General features: G+C 45.0%; 3 protein-coding genes across 10 annotated transcripts in view; 2 read left to right on the top strand and 1 right to left on the bottom strand.

The window, feature by feature from the left end:
* Positions 1-466: 466 nt before the first annotated feature.
* On the bottom strand, positions 467-10,359 carry HIF1AN (hypoxia inducible factor 1 subunit alpha inhibitor). 5 transcript variants are annotated; one of them, XR_004549563.1, is made up of 8 exons: positions 10,159-10,359; positions 8,798-9,048; positions 7,495-7,643; positions 5,396-5,541; positions 4,808-4,914; positions 4,361-4,424; positions 3,255-4,122; positions 467-2,860 (listed from the first exon to the last, which is right to left on the bottom strand). XR_004549563.1 is itself a non-coding variant. In XM_005153885.4 (8 exons), the coding sequence occupies exons 1-8, from the start codon at positions 10,330-10,332 to the stop codon at positions 2,816-2,818; spliced, it is 1,047 nt and encodes a 348-aa protein (XP_005153942.1). In that variant the 5' UTR covers positions 10,333-10,359; the 3' UTR covers positions 467-2,815. The 5 variants fall into 5 exon arrangements, 4 of the variants coding, with proteins under 4 accessions (XP_005153942.1, XP_030909095.1, XP_030909096.1 ...); XM_005153885.4 differs by having other exon boundaries at positions 4,012-4,122; XM_031053235.2 differs by having other exon boundaries at positions 467-3,436; positions 4,012-4,122.
* Positions 10,360-12,305: 1,946 nt separating this feature from the next.
* NDUFB8 (NADH:ubiquinone oxidoreductase subunit B8) lies at positions 12,306-16,014 on the top strand. Its single transcript, XM_005153886.3, has 5 exons — positions 12,306-12,435; positions 12,583-12,709; positions 13,275-13,374; positions 14,961-15,116; positions 15,788-16,014. Exons 1-5 carry the CDS (start codon positions 12,336-12,338, stop codon positions 15,878-15,880), a joined length of 576 nt encoding a protein of 191 aa, XP_005153943.1. The 5' UTR covers positions 12,306-12,335; the 3' UTR covers positions 15,881-16,014.
* Positions 16,015-17,974: 1,960 nt separating this feature from the next.
* Positions 17,975-23,810, top strand: part of SEC31B (SEC31 homolog B, COPII coat complex component) — a 36,924-nt gene continuing 31,088 nt past the window's right edge. For 2 of the 4 annotated variants that reach the window (XM_031053403.2, XM_031053407.2), the window contains exons 1-2: positions 18,308-18,414; positions 21,493-21,581. In XM_031053403.2, coding sequence (XP_030909263.1) covers positions 21,503-21,581 — 79 coding nt within the window. In that variant the 5' untranslated portion in view covers positions 18,308-18,414; positions 21,493-21,502. The other 2 variants (XM_031053405.2, XM_031053404.2) reach the window with 2 other exon arrangements.

Here is a 23,810-nt window from a genome sequence, read left to right on the forward strand (position 1 = left end):
AAAGGACAACATGGAGAACAAGGTAACCAAAAGCATAAGCAACTGACAGAATACATTAGACAGGATTGTGTAGTTTGCTCCATCATTCTGTCAATGACCAGAGCATGGTCACTCCATTCAGGTCAGCAGGGAGGGAAATGTGTTCCCTCCTCACACACACTTTTTGGTGACAGCGGTCAAGGATACCATCTTATTCCCAGCTTTCGTTTCAGGCTTAGAGAAGTAGTATGGGGAAAGTTGTGAAGACCTATGATAATGCAATTGGTATTGCTGTTTTGAAGGCATAGCTGGAGACCAGCAGCTTTCACCAGTGAAGAACATCAGTGGAGTTACTAGAAACTACTGAAAGGCTTTCACCAGTGAAGAACATCAGTGGAGTTACTAGAAACTACTGAAAGGTAGCTTTATACACACATCTCTTATATAGTTCTCGTATACAGCCACTCACAAAATAAAAGCCACACAATTTGTTGTTCAACATTGGTTGTATTTAAGAACTACACTTCAGAAGGTACCGTGTGTTTGTCACACCCCACCCCCTGCACACACACCCCCAGCAGAGAACACACAGCTTCCGAATACCATGGCAAGGGGCATTGAAAGCACAAGGTGAAAAGGGAAGGGGCAGGGAGTCAGTCCATCAGTGCATTGTAAATGAGCTTTCACAAAGTCAAGCGCAGCAAAACCTGCTCAGACACTTTAAGAGTTAGACCTTTGGCAAATAAAGAAAAAAAATGCATCCTGAAGTACCATTCTCTCTCCACATGGGATATGAACTCCCACCCTGAACTTCAAGAGCTGATGGTGTCTAACAAGTAGTACTGGTGACTACTGTGTGTTAACAGCACAGAGATGGGATTTCATTTGAGCATCTTTCAGCCAAGGGCACGTGCCCAGGATTCCTGGGAAGATCTGGCTTTTGGCAAGAGTCAGCAGCTTAGCCTTCTTTCTCACCTGCCCAAAGGCTGAACACTGATAAGCATCCAGCTGAGTGACCTTCATCTGGGTCTAACCACAGCTCTGGAGAGTCTGCAACAAATAACATGGCAGTCAGACTACTCAGTGACATAGATATATTTCTTAAACAAGAACCCTGCACATGCCAATTACACTTCATTTGTTCTGACCTGTAAAGCAGCCAGAAAACTAGCCCTTGGGACCTCCTGCTTAAGAAGCCTTTCACCTTTGTGCAAGACAAGCTCACTGCAAGTGGTGCATGAGCTGTCGCACCAAAGGATGGAACATGAGGCCAAAGACAGAACACTTCTTGAGTGCCATGTTCTCAATGCTTTTATCAGAATAATGTCAGAACAAACCCCAAAGAACAACAGGAAAAATGCTGGGATATCTCAACAGAATGAATTCCCCACTGTTCCCTGGGATGAGATATATGGGCTATGAAAGTTTCTTTCACCTCTGGTTCTTGGGACCCATTACAACCACATCAAACATACAAGACCTTTGCACCATCCCCTAAACCAGGGACAGCAGCACAGCACACCTCAGGGAATAAAAAGCCAGTCTCCGTAAGAGTCTAAGGCTTTTGTCTGCAAGAGGAGGAAGAAAGCAAAATAATTTTTGAGGGTCATTGCTAAGGATTCTTAAACAGAGGCTTGTCTGGTTCTCTTGTCACTTCCCAGTCTGCCATGTCAAGTCCCAGAACCCAAAAAGGATCAAGATAAACTTAACCACATTTAAACAGAAAGCCCTGACTTCTTCCACATGACTGTACAAGAGAACCACACACTGGCATGGAATAACTGATGGACAGGAGCCACACATCATCACATAAGCACGCACACCTGTGCGCAGCCACACATTTTGAGTTCTTGCAGTTTCAGTAAAAAGGGCACTTTCCCATGTTACTCCAAGGAGCCAGCACCCCTGGTGAGGAGAGAAGAGAGGCTCTGTACCTATATGACGCTGCGTTTTGACTGTCTAGCTCAGCACCCCTGGGGAATTTCATTTGAAAATGTGGCTTAACCATTCAAGACTTGGAGAGTGCCCCAGCATTAATGCATCCCTCTTCACAATGTATATCCCCCTTCAACCACACTGCAGCTTCAGAAGAATGGGAAAGAAGCCTTCACTCCCCAGAAAAAGCTGTTGGAAAGGAGGTTTATCTAGACTCCTACAACACAGATGTTATTTGGAGAGCATTGGATTTGGTGCTCACACACTAGATGAATTCACTCTGATCTCTACCCTGTACTAAGTCCAAAGCATGGATGTCCTAAGTTGAAGAAATCAAATCATTTGTCCAGTTGACCATCACACACAGGCTATGTTTGTTTCCGTTTACAAAAAGGTGCCAAGAGTTGAGCATGGACAGGTCCTCTAACAACAGAGGACTTTTAAACCTATCACTTCCCATCTTACATTCATCCCAGGCACCAATCCATAAACCCAGCCAGGAGGTCCAAACCCTGTGAGGCTGAGGAAACAAGATCACACCTGGTTCCCCTCCAAGCTCTTCTTCAAATGCCTGAAAATCCTGAAGCAACGCATCCAAATGCCAGAAATCATGCTCCTTGTTGTGGCAAACAGGGCAGAGGGAGAAAAAACAAGTTAGTGAGCATGAATCCAGCTTCCAGCAAGTGCAGACGCTTTCTTGGGAGGTTCGGTTAAATGAGAATGGAGGATGAATGGGGTACTAACAGTTCTGCAGTTCCAGTAGCCCCCTTTATTGTACTGGGGCAGGGACAGGTCAGGAAACCCATCAGTCTGTTAAGTGCTGCGTGCAATACTAGCGCTCAGTATCTTCCATTGCTTGTGAACAAAGCAGCTCCAACATCAGTCACCCAGCAGCCAGGCATTAGTCATATCGTCCCTTAATCATCATGTTCAACAAGGGACCCACCTGTTCAAAGCAAAACCAAATCGTTAGCTGGGACAGATACACTGCAATGGCAGCTGCAGAGCCTGCTCCCTCTGCAACCTTATGAGCTGAGCAGCCCAGGACAGAGGATATTAATGCACAAACTGAACCTAAGATACACCAAATCAATTTTGAAATATCTTCCGCATAAAACACTGGGGCACCCCTGAGCACATCCACAAATACCCTACCAAAATTGCAGGGTTCTCTGCCAACACCCAACTTTTTCCACCAAAATACTGCATCACCAGTATTTGTTTGAAACTTTTTCACTTCCCACCCTAGATTTGCAATTTCTCAGTAGATGCTATTTAAAGGAGTCAGTAGTCATCAGGGTTTGCTTTTTGCAGGGCAGAGAAGGAACATTCTTACTCACTGAATCCTCTCTGGTCCTTGGGGTCACTTGGAAGGAAGGCTAGGACTGACGATTTTGCTAAGGTTTTGTTTTCAGTCACTCCCATTTCTCAGCACTGCCTGATCACTGAGGGAAGTTCAGCATGCTATGGCAGTAAGATAATCTCAGGGGAGAGGCACGATGAGTGCGCCAAAGAGGAGTTCCTGAACAGTGGTAAGGGTTACAGACCGTGAAAACATTTCTATTCACATCCAGAATTTCCACTTTCAGGTGAGCAGGACATCTTCAAAAGCATACTCATACAACTTCAATCTGTTTTTCTGAAATACCAGTTGGTTAAAATTGCAAAGAATTCACAGATGACTGAAGCACATGGCTTAACAGAAGAGACTTCTCTTAGTCAAAGAGACTTGGATTCAACAGGTAAAACAGTTTTGATAAACATGGGGCATTGTTGCTGCACATAAGGCTAAGCAGCGTTTGGGAGCAACACTTTCCTGGCAGGACTCAAAGCCAAAGTACACCTTCCCCCACATATACAAGAACAATTACACCATTGTAGAGGTCCTCTCCAGAATTATAATTTAAAGAGCTTGCCTTTTTGCAGCCAAAGGACCTTCTGAAGACAGCAGGAAGAACCATTCACAGCAACAGAGCAACCCTGCTTTCTCCTACCCTCACTGTGTCACCTGCAGAGCCAAATAGTTGGCATCTCGAGTTCTGCAATAAGCCATAATGATTTCAACAGCAGTAACTGTATGTTGGTTTTTTTTTGTACCTCTTGTGGATTTCCTAAGGCTTCTCCCAACATCTTCTCAATGTTCCTCATTATCGCCACTTTCTGATGAGCCTTTAACGGATACTCAATTCTCTTTGGGGTTGGTGCACCCTGAAATATCAAAAATAGCTCACTGCATCTTTCTGAATTGGCAGATTACTCCACCTTCTCCCAGCCACCTAGTTCTTCACATGAAACTCAAAAGGGAGAAAGCAGCTTTCAGCTTTAAAGCAAAGGATTTGGTGCAACTAAGTTCTCATACTGACAACACATGCCAATAAATCTCTACCTGAAAAAAATCCCCTGGGACAGAGCTATCCAGGCTGCGCAGGAAGGTGCTTGTACTCACCTTGTACCAGAAGTTCACAGTGATGGTAATCCCCCCATTCAGGAGAGACTCAATGTGGTGCCACCTGCATGGAAACCACACAGAAAGGAAAAGAAACTATTGCTGTAACTTATAGTGAAATACCTTGGATGGATGAGTTCAGACAGCACTAGACAAGCCTTGCCCTATCAAGACCTTGGAACTTCTGGAAAGCTCTCTTTATTTAAATACAGATCCTTTTCTTGTACATGTCAGTGGGAGTATTCGCACAATAACGTGGTGTCAGGAAGAAAATACCACTCCCATTTGACAGATAGGAAGCAGAAACACATTGGCCCAAGATATCACGGAAAATATCATACTTACTGAAGAAGTCAAATCAAAATTATCTAAGAGCAACCCCAACACTTTAAGCAGAAGGCATTTTAAACCTGTTTGCTGGTCACCGCATTCCACTAGCCTTCTTACCAGTACATAGGTATGTATAGCACATCCCCTGGACCAACCACCGTCTCATAACCAACCACACTCCGGAAATTCGGGAACTTCTCATAGTCAGGATTGTCAAAGTCCACCTAATAGAAGAAAACATTAAGAAACTCAGAACAACTTCCTGCAGTGACAGTCCTCATCATTGGCTTTCAGCATCAAACCATCCTGATCTTCCCTATATAGCTTTTACGTTCCCACTGATGTCTGAACTCCACTCCTCAAAATACCATCAACTTAGACAGGAGTCATGCAATTTGTCTGAGCAAAACTGTATTTGACCAAGTGACTGGTGAAACAGAAGAAAGTAGTAACTGCAGTCCAGTTGGACTATCAGTAAGGAGATGTTTACAGCCCTAGCACTTGCAAGTCAGGACCAGACACATACAGAAACAGCACTAGTTCTTCCAATTATCCTCAGTGTATTCACCCGTTAACAGATCTGTACACAGGTTTTGCAAAAGCTCAGCCAGTGGTGTGTGGCTTTAATTTCAGTGCAGTTTCCTCCCATCCAACATCTTCACAAATGCCCTTTTTTGGCATAGAGAACAGATCTGCTACTCTCACCTGGCTCTGTCTGTCGCAGGGATGGTGCACAGGATAAGGGTAGAGGCATTCAAACTGATCAGGAGGGAACAGGATACACCTCTTATAACCCTTAATCTGAGCAAAGAAGTTCTGCTGCTCATCATAGTGAGCTGGTGTCACATTCCCTATAGAGAAAAGATGATAAACAAGACACTCAATGTACAGGTATGAAAGATAGAAGCAAATTATATTCCTTGCTAAAGACAGCAAATACACTCCCACATATTCTGAAAACTAAACAAGGAAAATGACCACAGGAACATAGCAAACTGATAACTGTATCAGTCAGCCTTTATTGAGCAGTTGCTATACCACTTAATTTCCATTCTAAATCCATATTCAGCAACTTCTGCTCTACCATATTAGAATTTCCAGCTTGTTACCATGAACAGCAGATGCTGAATCTTGACTGGAAACTTTTTCAGAAAACACTGTTTAGATAACAAGTTGTAGAACAGACTCCCAAAAATTATTAGTTTAGAGAAAAGGAGTCCAGCAGCCTGATTTTAGAAAAAGTCACAGTAGTTTTGCAAGAAAACAAGTAAACAAATTTCTTTGTCACTGAGCTCCCAATAGCAGCACCTCCTCAGTATGATTAACAGTTCTGAAGCTGTCACTACCAGATCTTGAATTTAATCAAACCTTTAAATAGTGGTGGATTTTGTTCCCATCACAACTACATTTTTCAGCGTGTCTGCCAATTCAAATATTATTCTTTGAGCTTGCTCTTCATATGTACTTTCACTAAAGAGAATTAAGATAACATTTAACTCCGTAACTTCCCTAAAGAGATCACACAATTGCATGCTCATGTAAAGACACCCCTTTTTCTAGCACACACTGGTTCAAGATTCCTTTGCTCTTGTGCATAAGCTGTTGATAACAGGACTTTAGTGATCATGTTATAACCTTTGAGGAAGTGCTGGTGCAGCACTTTCATAGAATCATAGAATAGTTAGGGTTGGAAAGGACTTCAAGATCATCTAGTTCCAACCCCCCTGCCAAGGGCAGAGACACCTCACACTAAACCATGTCACCCAAGGCTCTGTCCAACCTGGCCTTGAACAGTGCCAGCGATGGAGCATTCACACCTTCCCTGGGCAACCCATTCCAGTACCTCACCACCCTTACAGTAAAGAACTCTTTCCTTATAACCAATCTAAACTTCCCCTGTTTAAGTTTTAACTTGTTACCCCTTGTCCTATCAGTACAGTCCCTAATGAAGAGTCCCTCCCCAGCATCCTTATAAGCCTCCTTCAGATACTGGAAGACTGCTGTGCTAACTTCTTTTCTCTCAGCTAGTAAAAGAAGTGGCAAAGAAAGTACCATAAGATGAAAATGACTTGTTGCAAAGGGAAAAAACATCTGCTTTAAGAACTGAACAGTCAAGAACGGCTAAGTAATTACAACTGGAAAATTGTAACTGGATGTGACCGCCATGTGATTATAGGCCATCCCACTTCACAAAACTGTGTATACTCCTTACCCAGGTACTGCGATTACTTTCTACTGGAATGCTCTCCTTGACAACAGTGTAGTGGTACCTCTGAATTCTAATATGCCTATGAGTCAGTCTTCACATGGATTTAGAACTCCACTCTATCCAACCATTTTTAGGATTTACCCATCTTCAAGCTCCTCAGTGCCTTCTAACCTTCTTAGAAGAAACTCAGCTCTTAACTGACAGAATTCCTTCCCACAGTGTACCAGCTCAAATAAGAACAAATGCTTCACAGAATAATCAATACTTCCTCCTGGGTAGACAATGGACACACTAATAAGAAACCCAGGATAAATTACCAAAACCACAGCTTTACCAGCATCACACGGAACTTTTCCATATGCAGACAATCCATGCATTCACAGTACATCCCTAGGGAAACATGGCCTATTTCTTTGGTTATTTCCTCTCTGTAATCCAAGTTTAGTTGTGACAGCCCAAAGCTTTAAATCATCTGCTCTGAAGGAACATCTCTGAACTAATGAAAATTCCATCTGAAAGACCTTCTGGAACAGAAATATGTAACTGCTGACCAACTCTGCGCCCCTTTCTCCTCAGCCTAGAGGAAAATGCTTACCTTCCATGCCAATAAGAAGCAAGTTGGAAGTCAGTTGACCCCAACCACGTTTCCCTTGCTGCTTGTTAATCCAATTCCAGTTGAAACCAAGGAAATCCACCACAATCTTCCTTCCAACTGTGTCATTGAGGGTTTGCTGCAGATATAGCCTGTGTTTTCCCAGATAAGCAGAAATCAAGTATTAAGTTTTGTAATGAATATAAAGACCTATCTCTGCATCTCTTTAGACAGATCTCCAAGCAAAGGGACATAATTCTCAAGATTCTGTTCTATCACCACATATCATAAACACCTGTGGAAGGAAAGAGCTTCAAAAAGTCAGCAAACTTTGCTGAAAGACTATTTGGTACAGAAGGGAACAGAACTCGGTTCTGCTTGAACAGTAACAAGGGGAAAAGGTCATTTTAGAGCAAGAGCCACTCCTTTGCAGTGCAAGAGCTGGAAACTATAAATGGACTGGCCACCCTCAAATATCAAACACACTCATGAATAACCCCCAGATAAATGCTACCACTTTAACTCACCAGTAATAACAGTTACCTCTTCTGCTAGGAGTGTGAAAGCAAAATAGGGCTCAGGAAACTCAGCACATTTCAATATTGAGTTACTTTAAAACCATGTTTATGTTTAGACATAGAGAATCAGCGGAATCAAACATCTGTATCAGCAACTGCACTGTTACAGACTCTTGAAGAGAAATGCATTTTTAAGCACACCCAAAGCTAAGAAAGAAGAGAAAAGCACAGGTAACAAGTGGACATAGGCATTGAGCTGCTTCCAATTAAGTGTCACCAAGTCCTTTTAAAGGTCTGATAAAGTTAACTGAAGATTTAAGTACAGTTGTCAGTAGTTATATTCTGTGTAAATGTGAAGGTCCTCTCGTTATCTTACAGCTCTGTTGGTAGCGCAGGCCATCACCATCACCACCACCACCAAACAGAGAGCACATACGCAACCTTTCTCATGTTTCTGAAAAAGGCTTGGCACCAGCTGCCTTGGTATTCTGTAAAACAGGCTGAGTGCCATAGCCTGTATCTTTTATCAGATACTATACTCTGTCAAAAGCAAGTGAAGCTCAAGCCTTTCTCTAGGCAAACCCTGTCTTGGACAAAAAGGAAAGAGAAGGAAAAAAAATAATGTCTGCAGGTAATGTGAAGAGTTTACTTCATTAGAGGAATGACTTTTTTAATCAGGTAACAAGGTTGCTGCCAACTAGCAGCCCTGCAGGATCAACACTCACTAAAGAGAAACTTAACCGCTACTCAAGCCTGCAGAAACAAAGAAACCTCCAGACATCACCTACCTCTCAGCACTCCCTTTCTGTTGAATTTCTTTGAGTCTGTCCACAAACTCAGCAAACTTCATCTCTTCCCTGCTTGATTTGGGCTTGAAGTTCTTAAAATTGGCCATCTTCTTCTCATCGTAGTACAAGAACTTGTGTGTGCTGGCACTATACACTGAGAAGTCCCCATTGCCAATGTTTTCCTGGAGGTAGTCCAGGTCCCATTTCAGAGCAGGATAAACCAGATTCGTATCTGTCAACACCACCGGCTCCTGGAGAGGAACAGGAAGTTTATTGATTCAAGTACCTCTTGAACTTGAGAATGATCACATTCATTACTGCAATCACATAAATGCTCTTTGAAAACAAGGAATGGGAAAAGGTGTTTAGAATAATTAGATACCTTGGTCTGGGGAGTAAAATCAAGCAAAACATGACTGGAAGCTTTAAGGAAATGGTAGCCTGCTCCCACAGAAAACTCCTGGTAGCAATGGGACAGATTCCACTATCTACTTAGTTAATCTCTGACACATGGGGTTAGACAAACACTAGCTGGGAACAGTTTCTGCTCTTGCCACGTAGCAAGAATATGCGGTATATTCTGTCTGTTTGTTTCCAGCCTCAGTTATGAAGGTGTAAATATTGACAGAAAAGCATCTCTGAATCCAAAATCAGCACAAATTTCTTTTTTTCTCCGTGGATCACAGCCAACCTTTGGCCACCAAAACCCTGAAATTACTCCATCTCTTCTACACCAAAAAAAAAAAAAAATCAGAAACAAACCAAACCCCACAATGCTACAAAAGGAAGAGAAAGAACATCACCTATCTCCTCACCTATACACAGTTAACAACCTAATGCAGAAGACAGCTGCTGTGTTTCCAAGGCGTGTGTGCACAGCTTGTTTTCTTGCAGGCTTTCTTTAAAAACAAAATCATACACCAACGTTACCAGAATGAGACTGAGCTTATCCAGAACCAATGCAAGACCTACTATTGCCAGGCAACCCTCACACCTGTGTCCACTCGCACAGAACATAACAAACATGTGCCCACTCGCATAAAACATAACAAATATGTGCCCATACACAACATTTCCAGAGTTTCCAACCCGACAACTAAGCACTTAAAGCAAACGTTTCCTGTAAATTTCAGAACTCAACTCTGCAACACCACGAAGAAACGTCCACTAAGAGGACCGTGCCAGCGGCAACAACCAAGCCGCGACAGTGCATCAACCCAGAACGACCGGGCCGGGCCGGGAAGGTACCTCCGGGACGGCATCCAGAGCCAGGAGCCTTGACCGGCAGGGATAGCAGCCCCCACGCCGCCAAGCACAAGCCGCTGGCCCAAAGCCGGGCCGGGCACCGCTGCTCACCGCACCTCGTTCTCGATGAGCTCCTCGGCGCGGGGATCACTGTGGCTGAGCCGCGGGATGGGCCGCGTCTCGAAGGAGTAACGACGGAACTGGGAGTCGCTCCAGCCAGGCCCTGCCGCTACCGCCGGGCCCTCCCGGCAGCTCGGGGCCGCCGCCGAGGAGGAGGAGGCCGCCGCCATCGCCGCCTCCACCGGAGAACCCGGAACTAGAAAGCCGGAAACGGAAGTTGGCCGACAATAGCAACTCCGGAAACGAGAGGAGAGGGCGGGAGGCTGTGGGGCACCATAGAGAGGGGAGGAGGGAGCGGCTTCTGCGGCGAGCAGCGCCCCCGTGAGGGTAGAGATTGGTGGCGGCCTCTGCTCCCGTCCTCCAGTTGGACCGTCCCGGGTTTTTTGGGCATCCGTGGATCTGGGAGCACAAGCGGGAAAAACCCGCTGTAGGAATCAGACCGGATCGCTGTGGTCCTCGTATCCTGTGGCTCTGCCGCCCTGCACGCCTTCAGCTGGCAGCCCCGGCCTCGCGACGGGCACTAGTGCAGCTCCTTGAAGCTGCTCCACCACCCCATCCCTAGGGAAAAAGGCAAGTGTTGTATGAGTACATCAGTTTAGTAAAATTTCATGAGCCGTGTGCCCAGCGCAGGAGCTATTGAATTTGTGTGCGTTTATTATGTGAGGCAAAGTCTACATTTTGCTTGTAAGCTGCAAGCAGCAAGAACAATGATAGCTCTTTCCCAAGAACGAGTGCCATGTTGGCCATCAGGTCTTGAGAACATTTCAGGCATTCAATGGTTTTCCTCTTACAGTAAGTAAGTGGATTTGGTGTTCTGGCTGTGTAGAACTTTACTTTCATGAGAATAATGCGATCTATTTTCTTCTACCCTTCCAAAATTAGTGTTAGTTTGCTTAGTTTATATGAAAATGCATGCCCTTTGCTCTTTAAATCTACATGACTGCTCCTGTACAGATGAAGAAAAATCTTTACAACACATTTGCAAATATATTTGGGCGCTTAAGAAGCTTGAGCCACACCTGTGAAAGACTCAGACATAAGCTATAAAGCAAAACCCAGAGGTGAAGAGCCAGTGCAAGGAGCAGATGACCACGATCCAAACCTGCAGCAAGCTATTGAGCCCAGATTGACAGTGCAGCTGGGAACCGAGAGTCCTCACTTCCAGCACGACACTACTGTCCCCAGTATGTTGCATGCTGCAGAGGTGGGACAAGCATGGAAATTGCCAGCAGCCTCTGCAATGGAGGGTTGGGCTCCAGTTATTAGGTAACTAACTGACATACTAACTTCACTGCAAACTCGATTGCAAGAGAGTTGGCTGAATTAAGATACCATCCCTAAAACAATGTGATGAGGCCTTTCTTTGGGATAAGTGGAAGAATCCTGTTCTAGCCTGTGACAATGCCCCCACCTCAGGCACACCGCATCTCAGATATATTATTGTGGTTCATCGTTCTCTTCATTCAATTAGTAGGTGTACAATTAATGTTGTTATTAGAAGGAATGGCTTTAGTGACAAATTGTCACTGATAGTTTTTGAGCTGCAAAAGTTTATAATGTAGATCATTATAGAGACATTACCCATTATGGCTGATGTGAATAACTGAAGGAAAATGAGTTCAACTACCACAGAGTTTACATAATGAAGTAAACTGCAAAAGCCTTTAATGCTTGTATCGATTTTATCTGCAATAATGTATTACTTGTTTGAAGAATAGCATCACTAAATTAACGCACCATTTCAGCTGTTCTCATTTCCCTGGCTGCACAGGGATAAGACGATTACATTTGGGTATTAACTTTAATAATATTGATACTGATACAAAGCAGGCAATTTGCATAACGCCGCCAGCCACATCATCGATCCGGCTGAGCATCGACCTGGCTCTCCGCAGGAGGCTGTCCTGCATCTGCAAAGTAATACCTGACATAAATTCCCATTATCCCGCTCCAGACGATGACAGAGCGAAATATCGCACCGATGCCCTTTCCGTCCATTAGCTATTATGTCGATATTATAACAGCAGCGGCTGATTAATTAATTAATGCCCTGAACTGGAGGTGGGGGTGTTCTACATAGCGCTAGCCCCGCCTCCCTCTGGCTAGCCCCGCCCATCGCCGAGCTCCTATGTCCCTACCGGCCGTCATCGGTCGCGCGTGCGCGGTGTTGGCGATGGCGGCTGCCGGGCTCCGGGGTGTCCTCTGGCAGCGGGCAGCCGCCCGGCTGCAGTCGGCGCGGGCTGCCGTGGAGGTGCCCCCGGGGGTGCGTGCGGGTGAGTGAGCGAGCGGGGAAAAGGCAGCGGAGCACCTTGACAGGTGGTGGGACGAGTGTCCTTGAGCCGGTGGGCTGGTGGCGCAGGGTTGTGGTGCGACCTCCAGCCCGGGCCCGCGTCCATCCGGCCTTGTTGCTCTCCCGGCAGCCTCGCAGATGACCCAGGACATGTTGCCCGGGCCGTATCCTCGCACGCCGGAGGAGCGGGCAGCCGCCGCGAAGAAGTACAACATGCGGGTGGAGGATTATGAGCCCTACCCTGACGACGGCTTCGGGTGAGCTGGGGTGGTCCGGTGCCCCGTAGCACCTCTGGCTCTGTGCGGAGGGGCTGTGGGCTTGTGGCTTCTGCTGAGCACCCGCAGGTGCTGTGATCTTAGAGCTTGAAGGCACTTTTAATACAGGAACAAGTGGAATGAGTTAGAGATCCGCATGAATAAAATGCTGTATGATGGGCTTTGTATGCTGATGTGATGCAGGGCTAACAGGGATAAACTAAAAGCCATCTCTAGAATAAAAATTTCAGGAAGCGTTTAAATGTTAGGGAATGCTGTGGCATGGGCAAGCCAACTGCAGTCCTGTTCTTCACTGTAGCTTGCATTTTCTTCCAGCTAGCATAGCCCAAAAGGCCACATTGGGGGAATGCTATTTGCTACAGTGACATCAATATGATAATGGTTGTGCTAGTTGCATGTATGCATTTAAAAATTCATATTCATGGACGCTATAAATCAAAGAAATGCTTCCATTTTTATTAGCCTATCCTATAGTGTCTCCTATAAAATATGTCTAAATTAATACAAATTTTTTATATGTTTGCATTTTTTTGTCTGTTTCTCACAGTTATGGTGATTATCCCAAGCTCCCTGATAAGTCTCAGCATGAGAGAGACCCCTGGTACAAGTGGGACCAGCCAGACATGAGGCATAACTGGGGAGAGCCGGTAGGAATGCTAGTAACACTTTTCAAGCTGCTAATCCATTAAATGCTAGCATGCACATCTTTGTTAGTGCTTTCTGTTTAATTCTTTGTGTAATTGCATTGCCAAGTTCAGATGTGTGTTCCCTATGCAAGCATGGACAATTGGTCATTTGGAGGGAGGCTATAGCCCTCAGGGTAGATATTTTGAAAGCACTGAGGACTCTTAATGTCTTATTACATATGAGGAGGGAGACTAAAAAAGTTTATCCATAGGAAAATTCTCATCCATTTTCTGTGCCTGATCTGACTCAGTATGAGAGTTGAGTTCAAAATCATTTAGCAAAGAAGCCATTGTTTAAGTCCTTTTAGTACAATGATAGTAGCTATTGCTGCTTTATTACCCCAGGGTTTGTTTGGTGGGGTTTTCTTCTGTTTTTTTGTGGGATAGAATACAAATAAGATGACTTTCTCTGAAGCAATTTTGCAAGATACCGTTTAGACTTTGAAAGTTAACATAGGTACTCTATTAGTTTCTCTTAAGTTCTTGAAACTCCTTGTCAGGACTAACTTTTCAGTTGGTGCTGGATCTTTCTGTGAATGACTGCCATCTGTGATTACTGAACTTTGTGATTGACTTGACCTCTTCATACTAACAGTAGAGTTTATGTGAACTTGTGTATGCAATATATCATAGTATATATATGCCAGAGCATTGTAGCATGTGTGCCACAGTAAATTGCCCGTTATAGAACCACATGAAAAAAAAAACATGGCAATTCTGAGTTGTGGTGGTGTTGGTGCAGAGAGGTAAGTACAGGTACCCTTTCACATGGGGTTGTCAGTAAGGGACCAAGTGGAATATACTGGTGCATTCCAGCTGTCAGCACATGCCTCTGTTTAGGAAACAGAGTTCTGTTTAGACTGGCTATCTGAGCTTGATAGCAAATGGCTCTGTGTGCATAGGGGAAAGCTGGGGAGCTAGAGACAGTGCTTAAGCTGCAAATTAAGGAGTTCTTTGCTTTTAGTAATGTGAAAGGAGACTATAAGCAGAACATGCTTGGGACTTCCCTGTGTGTACTTAAAGGCAGAAGCTTAAATGCCCATCTACTTAAATCAGAAGGGCATTAGCTTACTACCAGTCCTGCTGTGGTCATGGGGTAACAGCAGCAGCAGGTATCCTACTTGTTTTGAGGAACCAGCCTCCAAGTGACAGGTAGTTGCTTCATTGTTTGAAATTACACTGCTACTTCTGTTTGTGTATGTTCCATAAGTGAGGGTACGAGTTTATACCATGCCTTTTCAACGGTGTTGGGAAACAAATATTATACAGTGATTATGTATGCAAATAAAAGCTGCTGCTACCCTGTGATTAAGCATATTACCTGGTGTTAAGTATAGGATGGAATTTAAAGTCTTGAGTTTTACTGTAACTGCCAGCTTGCTATGACTGTAGGTAAATTGCTTGCTTCGGTGGCTTTAACTCCATTTTCAAGGGGGAGATGAAACAGCTTCTGTCAGTTTTGTGAATGCTGTAAAACACTTCTTACCTTGATAAAAGCAGCTTGAGCATGGTTGGTAAATGTCTGGTGGTTTTCTTCTGTTCTTTAGATGCATTGGGACTTTGACATGTATATTCGGAACCGTGTTGATACATCCCCCACTGTAGTACCCTGGCACATCATGCGCAGACACTTCTTTATCTTTGTGGGTACCATGCTGGTCATGTTTGTTATTGGAGGGGTGTATCCATCTTACATGCCTGTGGTGAGTGATGTCTTTGGGTAAAGGGAGGAAAAGTAGATGTGTTTCTCGTCACTGCTGGTACCCAGAAGAGTGGTTTTGCTGAAGCAGAATGATTGGATGCAAAATGCTGTTGCTGACAGGAGCTGGGCCAAAGGGTGTCCTGTAGCCTTGTCCAGCCTGAGTTATTTTGACTGGCTTGGCTCAGTTCACAGGCTCTCTTTCGTAGTCAGCAGTTTCTGTTCCCAGGGAACTTATTTTAAGCTATGTTTCTTACAGTACCCCTTCTTTGATCTAGATATTCTGCTTTACTGTGCTCATCTGCTGGAGGGTGATGCTTTATTTCTTCTTTTGCCCTCTTTTTAGTTGTATCTCATGACCTGTATCAGTTGGAATGTACTTCTGAAAAATACATCTGAATAATGCACAAATAGCTTTTGCTATATATTATCCTCCTGCTGTGGGATGAACTTTTGGTTAAGTTTAAATGCAAGACCACTTTGATGTTTCTGTTAAAAGTTCTGTTTATACAAAGAACTCTGTCACTGAATTTACTTCCCTTATACTCTAATATTCCTACTGAAGCACTTAAGAAATGGAAATTTATATTGGAAATAACAAGCCTTGATTTGGGTGGTGGTGTGATGGGATACCCCTTTGTTTGCTTGGTGAATTAATTTGCGTCTTTCTTGTAGGGACCGAAGCAATATCCCTTCAATGACCTGTATCTGGAGAGAGGAGGAGACCCGAATAAAGAGCCACCAGTGGTGACACACTATGAAATCTGAAAGTTGTTGGAGTGCTATGCTTTTCTCTGACACTGATGCTGGGGTTGGCATCTTCTCTAGCATTCACTGTGTTAACACTTGTCCTTCAAGGTTCAACCACTAACTGCAGTGAAATAAACCAATGACATCTGCTATCCTAGTTGTCTGCTGTTGGTTTGAGAGAGCTGAACAGTGGCCAGTGAAATTGAATGACCTTTGCCATTTTTTCTAGATGGCATTGTATTGTTGGGCGAACTTCTGAGAGCAGTCATAGAACTGCTGCTAGTTTATGTACCTTGTGCACAAACATTCCTCAACTAAGCCTGTCTGTGAAGGAGATACTGCCTGTTACCCAGTGGCTTACAGCAGGTGCTGCTTGATGTTGAATTCAAATGTCATAATTTAATGTGAAATGATAGGCAGAACCAGAGGGGCAAGTGGTGGTGCTTGGGAGTTTCATACTGTGTGAATAACTTCATCCTTACTGCCATTGTTCTCTTCCTGGTTTAGATGCCCTCTTGAGTGAAGCTTTACACAACCAGTAGGGAGCACCAGTGAGGCACAGAGCCTTGCTTGTGTATAGCTTGAAGTGTGCTGCCCAGCTGTGGGTAGCAGTGGTATGGAAAGGCTAATGAGCAAGTCCAGTTCTGGCTAGGCCTCTTCTGCTCTGCCTGGGCTTTGGTCCAAGAACACAGATGCTCAAGTTGCTCCTGTGTGGCCCGAGGTCATCCACCATTGTTGGTATTACATCTGACCCATGAAGTGTGCCTGTCTTGCTGCAGACCACTGGTCTAGGGCCTCCTAATGCATTCATTGATAGTTTGCTTGGAAAGGTTATATATGCAAATTGATTAAGGTCCTAGATGTGTTCAGCTCCATTCTTTCTTACCATAATTTTTTCCTCTTGCTACTGAAGGAGGCAGTACTCTCAGTACTGATTTACAGTGAAAGTTCTCTCAAATCCCTCGTGCTGTAGGCCCTGCTGTTTGGCTGCAGGAGTGAATAATCACAGAAGGCTTGTACTATTCTGGATGCCTTCGATAAACTGTGTGCTCTGCTCTCCTCCCAACACCCTGTCATGACTCACAGTTCCTTGCTTTAAGAGGCATGTATTTGGGGACAGTGATTCATGATTTTTTGATCTATAAAGATTTTTAACCCCAGATTGTAAAGGACAGTTAGCTTGATCTTTGTGGAGGGGTTTCTGTAAGCCTGTAAGTTCAAGGGGATTGCATGATAAAATGCTAGGACATACAAATATTTATGCATAATTAAAACTAACCTTTTTTGAAGGTGCTGAACAATCATCATTCACCCTGGTGTCTGTAAACTGTCACCTTCTTTTCTAGTTACAGAAATGCTTTATTCTGAATCATGGACAATGCCGTTTTAACCCCGTAAGGGTTTTTAAAGTATTTTTTTGAGCTGTGGGGACCTTGAAACTGAACTATTTGGAAACAAAGTATTTATGCAGGGTAAAAACAGTTTTTAGGAGTACTTTAGTAAGAATTATCATTCCATAGCAGTTATGTGACAGCACTATATACAATGTGAGAGTTGTAAAGAGTCTTCTAGTAAAATGGAAATGATCAGAGCAGTAATGGTATGGGAGCTTCATCTTGCTGTATGCAAAATGATAATGCACCAGTGGCACAGGGGCAGGTTGAGGCCTGTCTGCCTTATTTCATAGCATACCACAAGGCTGCCCTGCCCCAGTACTGTGTGCTGCCTCCTCTTTTGGAGTTTCACACCCAGTCTGTATGTGTTTTCTTGTTTTTATGGGTAAGGCATGTGGATAGGGCAAAGTATGGCTCAGAAATCCTTAAAAATTGGGTTTATGGTGTGGGCAAATTTTCTCAAAACAGGAGGGTGGTGGAGGAAGGAGGACTGGCTCCTTCTGGCTTTTATGTTTTATTTTTCTCCCTGGCAACTAGAATGCTTTCAAGAAACCCGATTTCTAAGACTTTATTTCTAAACCTTTCCCTTCTGCATTCCTTCTCGAGAAGGCTTGAATCTGTATTGAGGCAACATTCTGAGAGATTGGCTTCAGAGGCAGCAGACATATGCTCCAGTTTTGGTGTTCCTTGGCCTACAGCGTGAATCATTTTGGACTCGTGGATGGAGCATATTTTAGGTATCGTTACAAAGGTGTTTGGGAGCCCTTTGCTGAGCTCGGCTGATGCTGAGGTCCCCAGTTGTGGTGCCATGGCAGAGGAAGGGACACCCCGAACCTGGGCAGGACAGACCGAGTCAGCCCCCGTCACACATACACTTTCATGTCACACCGAAGAGCAGCAGTAGCCCAAGCAGGGCGCGACTCCCGCGCCCTTGCCGGGGTTGCAGTGTCAGCTCCCTCCCTGAGCAGCGATGCCGGTCATACCACAGCTGCCGGCGCTCGCCTTGGCGCCTGCGCGGGCGCTCCGGGGGCGGGGTGTCGGGCGATGCTTCGCGGACGGCGGCTTTTGGGCTCCCGGCGGCCACCGTTGGCAGAGCCGTTGGGTGTGGGAGCCGCTCGGTCTTGGGTCGGTGGCGCGGCAGGGACGGCCAGCGAGCCGGTAAGCGCCGCCGCCCGTCTCCCTCCCTTCTTCCCTGGCGCCTCCGCTCAGCTCGGTCTGATGCGAGCGGCTGCTCCTGCTCTCGCACCCTTCAGCCCTGCCACCAGGGGTAAGGGCCCGGGAACGTTCACCGGCCGGGCCAGCTCCGCCTGCGGCGCCCCTGCCGACCCCTTCGCCTCTGTGTACCCCCAGCCCTGGCCTGCTTTGCCACCTGCCGCCCCTGGTGTCGGTGTGCCGGCTCTGTCCCCAGGTTCTGTGGTTCTGTTCCTAGCGCTCTGTCCCCTGAGCCCCGGCAGATTGTTTTCCCTCTGCCGCAGGGCCGGCTCCTGGGCAGCGTCGGGCGAGGAGCGCCCTTGGGGGGAGCTGACATGGGCCGCGGAGGGGCCTCTGGCGTAGCCGGGAGCCTGTTTGTGACACCCGGTGTTTTCCATCAATGTTTTCTTCCTGGACTTTCCCTCTTTTTCACTATCACACAGTGCAGTGTTGTTGAGCAGAGCAGGCTGACTCGGTAGGTGTATATGCGCTGCCATCTGTACAGCGCTGTGGCGCTTTAGCAATAGCTTTTCAAAGTGCTCAGAGCAGAAGAAGTTTTTTTATGTACCATGGGAGCTGTCATGGAGGAATGTGCTGAGCCCTGCCCTGCAAGAGCCTTGCCTTGCAAACACCGATTAGCTGAGATTAGTGTCTCTCTGCCTTCTGTGATCAGGGTTTATAATAAGCAGTTATGACAGCAGCCTGGTTTTAGGGTACTGGGGAGCTGCAAAAGGAGAGTGTCAGCACAATGCAAAGGGAAGGGGCAGTACACAGATTTCATATTGATGCTGGGATGTGGAGACAGTAGGGTGGTTTGTGTTTTAACCATTCTGTCGCGGCTGAGAGGCCTTTTGCAATTCTTAGGGTGGCTGTTTGTCACCTGGGTGACCTTGGACAAACCTTTTCTGTTCTGCCCAAGTTCCTCCTTTAGCTAAGTGGGTTCAGGCTGTCAGCTCCTTTGGGTGCCGCATGGGAAGTCCAGTGTCAGCAGGACTGTTCAAAGAGAAATGATTGGGTGCTCGGTGGCAGGAGGAAGATTAGGAAAGTCGGTAGGAGTGGATTTCTGATTGACAGTGTTTGGGTGGAGTCACTAGAGTGATACCAGTGATGGTTATCATGGCAACTTCGAGGGTCAATTAGCTGGTACAACACCCACATAGTCCTTTAGAATATACTCTAAAGCTGCAAGTATTTCAAGTCAACATACATTAACTTAAGAAGAATTTTTGCCCCTGTCAGCCCTGTTTGCATGGTCCACCATGGTCTGAGAACATGTGCTTTTACTTTTCACTGTTTATCTGCATTCACTCTTGTTTCCCACTGGTGGGAGTGCTCTGATCTGCTGGGTTTTGCTGTGCAGACACTGTTGCCTTTTGAGGACCCTGTATAGGGGAGGGTGCAGGGAAATAATATCGTTCCCTTTGGGGCTCAGATTTGTTAATACGTTAGAGCTGTAATCGGATGTCTGTAGAAGGAGGGATAGTCGTGATTAATTAATCAGAGGTCCACGAGCTTTCTCAGAAGTCTTACATGCTGGTTTGGGCGGTATCAGCAGGTGGCAACATCTCCCTAACAATTCTCATGTGGAGGAGTTGAATGCTTCTGAATTTTTCGCAGGCAGCCGCAAGAGGTTGCTAAAGAGGGGCTTTTTCGTGCTTTTAAGTTTTGCGAGTCCTGCGCTGGATACATGGATACAGACATGAACAGTGTGTAGGATCACTTACCTGAGAGTTAAATCAGGATTTTTATATTTTTTCTTTTTCCTTCCAAACTGATGCTTGTAGCCCTGCATCTGAACAAAGGGCCATGTGATTCAGACCATGGTTTAGCTGTCAGCACAGCTAATAAAAACAGTGTCAGGTAACCAAGGAGAAATTAATCACAGCAAGCTGGCAAGATGCAGAGTGTTGTGCTGTGCTCCCTGCTGACAGCTTGAATTTATTCAGCATGATACCATGATTGGATAGTTAGCAGCTCTGTTTAGCTAGAGTTATGAGACCACACTGCAGCCAAGCTCAAAAGGTTTTGAAACTGCACATGAGAATGACCCTGCTAGTCTGTGAATGACTACAGACGTGCATCATTTATGTTGCTGACATGCCCAGAAGGCCTGGGCACAGTCTGGGATGGAGAGATGCTGGATGCTTTCTCCTCAGCAAGAATTAGATCCTGCGTGGAACAATAATTTGCATTTATTCTCAGTTTTACAGCCCCCTGGCTGCCTGCTGTTGATGTTTGAATTCCAGTTATCCTGCTACATTATTGCCCAACTAATCTCTCTCTAGTGACATGGGGAAATTGTGCTCCCCTTTTACAGGTGTCAGTTGATCCATTCAGAGTAAATAAAAAGAATTGTTTTCAGAGCTGAGATTGAAACCCAGCAGTTACTCCTGGATAGTTTCTTCTCGCCTCCTACCATTTACAAACTCAAGCAGAAGGTCAAATGATTTTTTTCCATTTGCTTCTCAGAGGAGTGAGAACAAAGTACATTAACTGAATTGGCACATGCTAGTATTGCACTTTGTTTTCTGTTGCCACGTCACTTTTCTGCTTGGAATTTAGCCTTCCCTGAAATTCCTTTTGCTCTCCTTTGCATATGTATATACTGACATCAGCTTGTTCAGTGAGATCAACTAGTGCTTTGCAGATACATTTGTTTAAATTAGTTTCTGCAGCTCATTTAAACCAGCCTAGATTGAAGACCTGAGTATGTTGTTTAGTTTAGATCCCATTCCTCTTCCTGAAACTCTTCTGTAATTGGAGTATATGAAAGAGAGAGCTATATATGAAACAAAATCTGGGGTCAGACAGCTGGGATTGTTTTGTGGTGGGTTTTTGTGGGTTTTTTTAATTAATTCCAAAAATACCCTAATTCACTCCTGTAAAACTTTATTCACTACCTCAGGAAGTAGCAAGTAACTTCTTTCTAATAAGAGCAAATTGTTCTCACGTTATCCTGGTAAGGGGGCTATTTTGTTACTGGTGGGATTATTTTTGTGTTGATTTTATCTGCCTGTTCTAACCACTGTGTGAATTTTTTTCTAGAGCCTAGAAGATGAAGTTAAAGGAAATTGAGCGAACAGCTGTCCAAGCATGGAGTCCAGCAAACCACCACCCCATTTACCTAGCAACAGGTAAAGTTCTTCACAGTTCATGACTATTAAAATGTGAGTCACAGAGAGATTGTATGTACAGTTTGTTTGAACTCTCAGCAGCTCCCACTTTAACAATCTCTGGAAAACCTACTAGCAATATACTGAGAATATTACAGCCTTATGTTTTTTAAAGTGCCTGGTAAAGGATTACTTCTATGCCAAACTTTGACATCTTAAAGGCAAGTGATTTTTCAAGGAGTGAATACATGGGGGTTTTTATATAACTTCCAGTTAAGTCTGCATGAGCTCCATCACCTGCTTGCCTTGAAAAATACTTGGTATGTCCGTGGGGGGAAAAAAAGTTCATTCTGGTCATGTTCGTTCAAGCTCACTTTTACTTTTTCATCTGCAGTCATTATCACTGGCTTGACAATCAAATAATAGAAACATCTTCTCCCTAAAGTTGCCTGTTTTGGTTAACATTCAATTTTCAATACTTCTGTAAAACCTTACATTTGGATTTTGTTGATATTATTCATCAGTGTTAATTTTATTTCCTGAAGCGCAAAGTCAGTCTCTTTACTGAGTTGGCAACAGGTGAGTTTAGTATCTGTGTGGAACTGACAGTTTACATTGTTGTACTGGGTTTGCATGGCAAGGTTTTGGTAGTGGGGGCCTACAGGGGTATAGCTTCAGTGAGAAGCTGCTAGAAGCTTCCCCTGTGTCCGATAGAGCAAATACCAGCCATTTCCAAGACAGACCTGCTATTGGCCAAGCCCATCAGTGATGGTGGTAGTGCCTCTGGGATAATGTGTTTAAGAAGGGGAAAAGTTACTGTGTAGGAACAAATGCAGCTGGAGAGAAGTGTGGGAAGAAGCCATTCTGCAGACACCATGGTCAGTGAAGAAGCAGGGGGAGGAGGTGCTCCAGGCACCAGAGCAGAGATTCCCCTGCAGCCCATAATGCAGACCATGGTGAGGCAGGCTGTGCCCTGCAGCCCATGGAAGTTCCTGGTGGAGCAGATCACCTGCAGCCCCTGGAGGACCCCACGCTGGCATAGAGGGATGCCCAAAGGAGGCTGTGACCCTGTGGGAAGCCTGCTGGAGAGAAGAGTGTGTGCTGGGACAGGTTTGCTGCAGGACTTGTGACCCTATGGGGGACCCAAGCTGGAGCAGTCTGTCCCTGAAGGACTGCACCCTCTGGAAGGGACCCACACTGGAGCAGTTCATGAAGAACTGTAGCCCATGGGAAGGACTTATCTTGGAGAAGTTTGTTGAGGACTGTCTCCTGTGGGAGAGACCCCAGGCTGGAGCAGAGGAAGAGTGTGAGGGGTCCTCTTTCTGAGCAGAAAGGAGCAGCAGAGGCAACATATGCTGAACTGACCATGACCCCCATTCCCCCTCTCCCTGTGCTGCTGGGGAAGGAGGAGGTAAAAAATTTGGGAGTAAAGCTGAGCCCAAGAAGAAGAGAAGGTGGGGAGAAGGTATTTTAAGATTTAGTTTTTATTTTCTCATTTAGTTTTTATTTACTCTGATTTTGGTTATAAATAATAAATTCTAAACTGATTTCCCCAAGTCAAGTCTGTTTTGCCCATGACAGTGGTTGGTGAATGATCTCTCCCTGTTCTCATCTAGACCCATGGCATTAATTATATTCTCATGGGTCTTTCATTATATTCTCTCTCCCCTGTCCAGCTGAAGAGGGCAGTAATAGAGCAGCTTTAGTGGGCACATGGTGTTCAGCCAGGGTCAACCCACCACAGTTGTGTGCCCAGCACTGCTATTTTGGTCTGATTTTTTTTTCTGGGGGAGGAATGTCAAAAGAATGTGACGAAATTTCAACTGTTGCCTTAAAATCAACAGCACCATTTTGGGGGTAGGTGGTCTATTTTGTGTTTCTGTAATGAGGCCAGAGGTTTGATTGGACCAACAGTCTCACCTTTCATCTGCTTTAGGTCAGAAACTGCATAGTTTCATAATTTGTGCTGCTTTTTAATAGTCTCTTGGGCACTTTCTGTGCCGTAGACAGTTACAAAGCATCCCTGTGGTAACTGAGTGACTGTTTGCCTGGTAGCATCCTATTACACAATGACAATTCAATTTTTAGCTTTTATTCTGTAAGCTGGGAGAAGGGAGGAAGCCACCACTGGGTGACTGCTCTCTGTGGGTCTTTGGGGTATGTTTAGCTGGCTAAGGTCGAAGAACTTTAGCTGTAGACTAGGTTTAAAAGTTCTGATTAAGACTTCATGGTCATAGTTGAGGAGCAATA

This window comes from Melopsittacus undulatus, chromosome 4 (genome assembly GCF_012275295.1).
Source record: "Melopsittacus undulatus isolate bMelUnd1 chromosome 4, bMelUnd1.mat.Z, whole genome shotgun sequence".
Taxonomy (NCBI): Eukaryota; Metazoa; Chordata; class Aves; order Psittaciformes; family Psittaculidae; genus Melopsittacus; species Melopsittacus undulatus.

Coding starts and splice junctions, on each gene's coding strand:
- HIF1AN (XM_034062035.1), bottom strand. CDS start 10,332: ATGGCGGCGGCCTCCTCCTCCTCGGCGGCGGCCCCGAGCTGCCGGGAG. Junction 4,425..4,807: donor CTATACATACCTATGTACTG/GTAAGAAGGCTA, acceptor GTTTCCATGCAG/GTGGCACCACATTGAGTCTC. Junction 4,123..4,360: donor CTGTGAACTTCTGGTACAAG/GTGAGTACAAGC, acceptor TTGATATTTCAG/GGTGCACCAACCCCAAAGAG.
- NDUFB8 (XM_005153886.3), top strand. CDS start 12,336: ATGGCGGCTGCCGGGCTCCGGGGTGTCCTCTGGCAGCGGGCAGCCGCC. Junction 13,375..14,960: donor GGCATAACTGGGGAGAGCCG/GTAGGAATGCTA, acceptor TCTGTTCTTTAG/ATGCATTGGGACTTTGACAT. Junction 15,117..15,787: donor ATCCATCTTACATGCCTGTG/GTGAGTGATGTC, acceptor TCTTTCTTGTAG/GGACCGAAGCAATATCCCTT.